At 35.3% G+C, this 7,484-nt stretch overlaps 1 protein-coding gene across 1 annotated transcript; it reads right to left on the bottom strand.

The window, feature by feature from the left end:
• Window positions 1-649: 649 nt before the first annotated feature.
• Window positions 650-6,885, bottom strand: LOC120081704 (ubiquitin receptor RAD23c). The gene is given in 11 exon segments (XM_039036796.2): window positions 650-817; window positions 908-955; window positions 1,044-1,112; window positions 1,245-1,328; window positions 1,330-1,395; window positions 1,647-1,824; window positions 1,947-2,045; window positions 2,138-2,214; window positions 2,847-2,903; window positions 3,542-3,703; window positions 6,673-6,885. Coding segments are annotated over 11 exon segments (1,074 nt in total). The 5' UTR covers window positions 6,739-6,885.
• Between the last annotated feature and the right edge of the window lie 599 nt (window positions 6,886-7,484).

Raw genomic sequence — 7,484 nt, 5'->3', positions numbered from 1 at the left:
TCGTCTCTATTTGGTGCATTTATATAAAAGTGTCTAGTAAGTCTCACAACTTTCAAGTTTATATTTACTTGGTCCTTAAACTTTAAAAAGTATTTTATAGAATCTTAATCTTTCAATTATTTGAAAATAGGTCCCTATATGTTCAATTGTGTCTAATAATTCATTGATTTATTAGATGTTTTTTTTTTAAATCCGGACCCTACTATTCATAAAATTGGAAGTTCAAAAAGAAAATAAAGTTCAATTTTATATTCACAATAGATTGGTTAACTTTTGAAATCTTAAAAGATATTGGAGACCTATAAGACATAAAATTAAAAGTTTAATGACCTATTAGACATTTTTAGATATTTTTAAAGTTCAAAAACATATTAGAACAGTTTTTACATGGATAAGACACAAACTTGAGAGTGGACTTCCCTTGTAATTTAACCAAATCCACCCTAATTGATAATTGGTAAATGAAACATCGCAATCATATATATATATATACAAACGTACATACATATATAGAATTCTCTCTAAAACAGTACTGGAGAAGGTAAACTAACCCGTTGAATGGCTTCACGCTCCTCTGGAGTTACAGTTATAGCCTGCGGCATAGCCTCAGCAAGTTGCCCGAGTATATTCCTGAACAAGTTTTTAGATATTATTCATTAATAAACTTCCATCTTTGTTTCAAAATGAGAAGTGAGATAAAAAAGCCGAACCCTTCTCCTTCAAGGGGCTCATTGATCAAGCGGAGGAAGTCAGGTTGATGATCTTGAATAAGCCTAATCAGCTGAGGATTTTGTTTACCCAACTCTTGAAGCATAGGCTGAAACAAAATCAAGGAAAGGAACCCGTGAAAATCAAAGTAATGAACCTCAAATTTAGAAAAAGATATGAATAGCAGTAGATGAAGAACCTGGAGTATCTGAGGGTTAGCTCGCACCATTGCTCGCAAAGCTTGGAACTGAGATAGGAAAAAAACACATTTTCAGAGGCGGGCACAACATATAAAGCGAATGTGCCGGCTTGGGAGAATTAGGAAAGAGAGGAACCTGAGGACTATTTCGTAGAAAATCAAGACTGCCGGAACCAACAGCTCCTGAAGCTATATTAGGCACACCCTGAAGTAAAAACGATTAGGTTCGTAAACTTGCAAGTTTTAAAAAAACTAGAGAATCGTTTGAATTTAACTTTTCCTGACAAACTTGACATTCAAACAAGCCTCTCAAGTTGCTTAATTTATCTTTTCCTACCTGAGGAAAGAGATCTAATGGATTAGCATTTGGGCCAGTTGATGGCACAGATGCAGGTTGGGCTGACTGTGCAGATTGAGCAAGAAGGGTTGGTTGCCTGCACGGTAGACGGAACTCGAGCAGGTGGGGCTTCAACTTGTTCAGGTATTCCCTATATATGAGATAGTTTTGTTCAGACAATACATTCTGAACCAATTAAACTTGGAGATAAAAGTCTGACCATTCACAATTCAATCACTACACAAGAGCATCAAGCAATAGCAACTACAATTACAAGCTCAAGGTCCATACCCCAGCTGAAGGAAAACCTCAAAAAAGAACTGGCTAAAATATAATGAGACAAGAAAGAATAACAGTAGAACTGGAACAATAACAAAAAATAACGCCTGCAGGTAGACTTACAGAATAAAGGTAATCAACAGCCCTTTCTGGATTATTGTAAGCAGCACGAAGAGCTCGAACAACAGTGTCCCTATCCCAAACACCTTCGCCCATGTCAAGTATCTGTTGGATAGTCTCCTCCAAGTTACTACCAGCAACCAGGTTAGAAGCTGCTTGGCTGTAGACATCAGATTCTGGCCTGTGTTTCACAATGTAATAGAGGAAATTAAGAAGAACTTGAACACTGAAAATAGAGACACAGAAACCCTAGCATGGATATGGAATATGAAAAAGCATCAAGGGAAGGGCAGAATTCCTCACAAAACAGTGGCTGCAGGAGCTGGAGCTGGAGCTGGAGCTGCAGCTGCAGCCGCAGCCGACGCGGGAGCAGGAGGAGAAGAATCAGTAACAGCAGCAGGCCTGAAATAAAGATCATTGACATAATCATAAATGCTCGTAGAGCGATTATTCTGGAAAGATGTAGTGAAAGACAGCAGTAAATCTAGACTCACAATGCTGAAGTTGGAAGAGGAACTTCAGAAGTTGACACTGGAGTGGCAGCAGGTGCAGGGGCAGTGCTCTGTGGTGCCTGCAAGTAGGTCATTATCATACTATATCTCCAATTTTTCTCTTTATTTCTGTTTTCCACAGTAAAATTAGTAGTAAACACAATATTTTATGGGTATAAATAACACAATTGAAGAACGCTGCTTAACTCCAACAGATTGGTAACAGCATGGTTTGAATGCCATTATTTGGAGATAATCACATGTTATGGTACATCAATTTCTTCAAAACAAAACATTATGCATCAGTATTAAAACATCACATTGTCATTGTCAATAATGTAAATACTTGGAGACAGATTTATTTGTCCACTACTTTAAGAAATAAATATGAGTTATTTTTAAATAATAATAATAATAGAACACCTTATAGTCTTAACATAGAGTAATCGATAAATTCATTCAATCGTGTGAAAATGGCCAACCTCCTTGAGAAACAGGTATAACTATTAGCTAACTAAAAGAAGTACAAAAAACCAAAATTAAATACTGAAAAGCTCGAACTAGAATTTGATATTAGAATCCAACAGACTCGGAGGAAAAAACCGAAAGGAAAAAAAGAAAGAAAGAAAGAAAGATAAAAACAAGATAAAAAAGAGAATCAAGTCACCACCATTACCACCGGCCAGTAAAACATATAATTGTTATTCCTTACCTTTGCTACTGGCGCAGCTTGTGTGGTAGAAGATGTCCCACCCGATGAACTTTTATTCTACATACAAAAAGTAAGGGGGGAAAATATATATTCATTTGAAGCAAAACAAAACATAAAGATAATAGAGAGAAATAAACAAAAGGGTTCACACTTTAACCTTATAACTCAAGGACACAATTGTACAACCTACAGAACAGAGCCTGTTCAAGTAAGGTGATGGTTCACACTTTAACCAATAAGTAAAAGTCGCAATATGATCTTCTACAATTATACATATCAAGTTTTTTGTTGTCACTCCACATTCAAGTGCAGACAACAGGAACAGTGCTGTGCAACTTCATAACATCCAGGCAGAAACACTCTGTTCCATGTTAGTGTTGACAGCTCCTAGCACGACCTCTAGACTACCAATTTGTAAGCCGCCCTCTCAAGGCAAGGTAATATACAGCGTTTGTGGGACATTTCCCCAAATCGATAGTAAACAGTCTTCCATCTTCATAACACTAAAAGAACATGTACAGCCAAGTGTTTCCTAACTATTGTTCTTCCTAACAATCATTTAACTCAATATCTCTTTTTGTTTCAACAAGGAATCAAGCTTTTCTTTGGTAATAATATTAATCTCCTATCTCCCAAGAATATACTATTTACACAATCCTTCCTATTAAAAAAAATAAATCAATCAACTTCATTACCTTTGTTAACATTATTACAATAAAACTATTTTCTGCAACTTTATTTTCTTCCAGTGTTGAGCTATCTTTAAGGACCTTCCCTTGATGGATAAGCATCTGCTGTGCAGCAGGGTAAACATCAGCACCCTGAACAGTTTCTATGTTTTTCTTCACATCAGCAACCTAAGAACCAAGAAAAATCAGTTTCCGTAATAAAAAAGGCAGAAGGTATACATGGTGGCACAAAAAATAATAAAAAGTTAAAACCATGTGCTTTAAAAAAATTACCAAAATTAAGAATAAACGAATTTTGTTGGTAATTCTTCCAATAAATGTAGGTTTCTACATAAAACAAAGAATGATTAAGGCTTTGTTTGGGATTGATTCTGGAGGAGCTAAAAGTGATTTGGTTAAACAAATTATTAATTAATCTAAAGAAATCACTTTTCAAATGACATTGATTCATAAATACTTGTTAACGTGGCTTTCAGGATTGACTTTCTAAAAAATCTGATGACTCCTCTAATTAACTTTTCAAATTCCCATTTTATCCCCTTTTATTCTACATTTTCACTTTTAAGTTTGAAATTTACCAAACGCTTAATTACTAAAATTCTAGAAGCATATTTGACAACGATCATTTTAGAAGCTACAATAATCCCAAATTAAGCCTAATGCAGCAACCTTACCCAAATTCTAGAGCACTAACGCCATATTCTTGAATAGTTTAGTTGTTACAGGACTCTACATTGGGAATTTTGTTGCCAATGTTGGTTATTCTACTACATCAATGTCAGTTAAGTAAAATATAAATATTCAAATTTAATTATGTAAATATTTGAAAATTTGAAATTTACTCTTTAAAGTTTAGTCCATGGTTTTAGAACAATTAATAATATAAACTAGTCTACCATTGAGATTAGAAGATGCAGTGAAATAAATGAATGTGCATGTGATTCCTTTCATACAAAAGATAAATGTATCATTTTTAGAAAAAAAAAAAAAACACACACACACTCAAATAAAATGATAAAGCAAATGATCATATATATTTATACAGCTTAATTATCAAGTAAACATTTAAATATAGACATAGTGGCAAGTAAATTAATAAGCACAATTATCAGGGGTGACTTCCAAGCCTCTAAAAATTCCAAAATCGAAAAACGAAATCAAAATGCATGACCACCCATCTAATTTGGAGGGGGGAAAAAGTGAGGTAGGCCTTACATAGGCTCAACTCATTTCCTGGAATTACATTTGAATAATTCTTTCAGTGCTTGCCCATGGTACAGTGACTAGATATCAAGAGACACGACCATCATATGAGACAGGCATATGTTAATTGAGAAATCATTCGTGGGAGAGGAGTAATATGAATTGACAAATGTGGATATGAAAAAACTACTGTATTTAGACTGGCATGTGTTCTGAGAAATCATTTGTGGAACTGGAGTAATGTGAATTGGCAATTTAGATTCAGGCCATAACTACACTTGTTGGAGTTGAGAACAACTACGGAAACTAGCATGTTGCATGAGAAGTTATTGGCTTTTATGCATGACAGAATCCTTGGAGACTGTTGAAAGCAGTGAACACCAAGTTGCTCCTTAATAGTTATAACTCATGTGGTATTTGAAGGCACTTTGGGATGGGAAAGGGTTGAAAAACAAGATTAGGACAAAAGTCTAAACAGTTGACTCGATAGAATTAGGAATTATGGAAGAGGCTTAAAATGGCAGAGGATTAAAAATTATCTTCCCGTGCAAGACGGGAAATCATGGGTGAAACTTGTGCTCACTCATCAAGGTTGTCAACTCATGACTTCCAGACATACCTAATATGTGGAACCCCACTACGTAACACAAGGAAGAAGGTTGAATGACAATGGTTTGACAAGACCCAAATTACAAAGCAAACTCCTCGTCCAAGAGATCGTTAGATGCTCAATTACAGAGTAGGGCTTTGCTTCAAGTACAAAAAGAACTTCATCTTTACCCTTTAGGATTATATGCAAAATAAGTATTTGCAAAAAATATTAACTAGTTCCACGAGAATGCAAAGAGGAGATAAGTCAGACACAAATGTGATAGTTCTTGAAGTTCTATAATGGGATTGAATCACTTCACAACATGATGATCAGTTCAAAGGAAAACTACAGTGGAGAAAATATTTTATCGCTGGGCCACATAGTTTCATCACTCAAAGTCTGACCAGTCACTGAAAAATCAAGAAGGGATCAAAAAAATAATTATCACATAATTAATTGTGCTAGAACCAAGAGGAAAATAGGTGAGTATTAGTGTTGATGAAATCAACAAAAGGTAGTAAGAGAAGTCTAGCTCACAATATTAACATATTTATTTAGAGTTGCAAGAACGTTATGTTTTTTTATACTCAATTTAGACTTACAGGAATAGTTTGTTAGTAGTCTAGTGTTCTCAAAGTTCCTCAACGATGCTCCTTGTTTAAAACTTTAAATACATTGGTGGTTATTTTTAGTTTACTTATGATTAGGAGGGGACTGATGCCTTATCCTTTCTTTCCTTTACTGAATATTTGAATAACAATTGAAATAGATCTTATCCATTCAAAGATTCTCCTGTGTTTACTCATCAAATTACTCTTAAACCCTGCCTTCTTTGTCTACCATGTGGTTTCGGATTTAATATATCATTCACAAAATACGAGCAGCGAAATCACTTATGGTCCAAGTCCCCATGGTAAACGATGACAACAGCTGTGAAGTGAATTGTGTGATTGAGTTAGTAGGCACGCACGTGTTACATTAACTACGCAACTCAATGCTAATGACAACAATAACAATCTAAACCTCTAGCGCAAGAACTACTTAATAATTTACAAGAAAATAAAAATAACAACAAACGAACAATCCAGAATTAGTGCAGTAACAACGACGAGCAAGATTCAAATTCCAAATCACAATTCAATTTGATCGCACAAGAAGCGGCAATTCAACAACCAAGACAACTAACTACCATCGCGTAAACCCTAATTACACTTCAATTGGAAGTATAGCACATACCGGAATCCAAAACCTAGTTGGAGAGTCTCGATTCCGAGTCACGGTCTTAATGCAAACGATTTAAAACGAAAAACAAAACTGAAACCGATGAAGAAAGTAATCTGACCGTATCTGCAGGCTGAACTTCGATTTCGAAGTGCGAGCCCTTGAGAGTCTTGACAAAAATCTTCATCTTCGGAAATTGATCGCTGCCTTCGCGAAGATGCAAGACCACAGCAGCAGGTCCGACGCCGGAATCGAGAGAATTATGCTAATACCCTAGAGCGAGCAAAGGATTCGAACGACGGTAACCGAAAGCGCAAGTAAAGAGAGCAAGAAGGATTGGATCAGAATTCCGTGGTTTTATATAAGGGAGGTAAAATCCATGATCACGCGCTAGTTGGCACGTTAAGAAAACGCTCTTTGATAATTATAATGGAAAGAGAGCGCGTGGCAGATCGAGTGATGGAAAAGATTGTGGTTATGGTTTGATGATGAAAGCTGGAAATATGAGTAGATTTTTGCATTTCGTATCCGACGTGGCCTTCGACTTCGAACTGTGCGTTTTCTGTAGTCTGATATCACCGCTTGATTCGTTGGATTATGTTTCCTCATAAATTCATGGCCATTTTTTTGAAAAAAAAAACTAAACAAATGGTTTTTGAGAATTTCCAAATTCGTTTCTTTCATATAATTCAACCTCCAATTTTGAGGTGGATAACACAAATTTTATAATCGAGTTAAATTTATTTTGGCATTGTAAATTTAGTTTGGAAAATTTTAAGAGGATATTTGGAGCTTTGGCATAAAATATATTCTAGTAGATTAAAATAGCTCACTTAGTGTTAGAGACGTGTGTTGGGAGTAAGAGTTATTTTAACTATCAGTTTTGCTATTGTAATACTTCTTTACAATTCAGTAGTTAAAATAAAAACTCTT

This window comes from Benincasa hispida, chromosome 7 (genome assembly GCF_027475165.1).
Source record: "Benincasa hispida cultivar pf3 chromosome 7, pf3_genome.v1.1, whole genome shotgun sequence".
NCBI classification, from domain to species: Eukaryota; Viridiplantae; Streptophyta; class Magnoliopsida; order Cucurbitales; family Cucurbitaceae; genus Benincasa; species Benincasa hispida.
The sequence above is the reverse complement of the archived record's forward strand: the minus strand, read 5'-3'. Positions and strand labels throughout refer to the sequence as shown.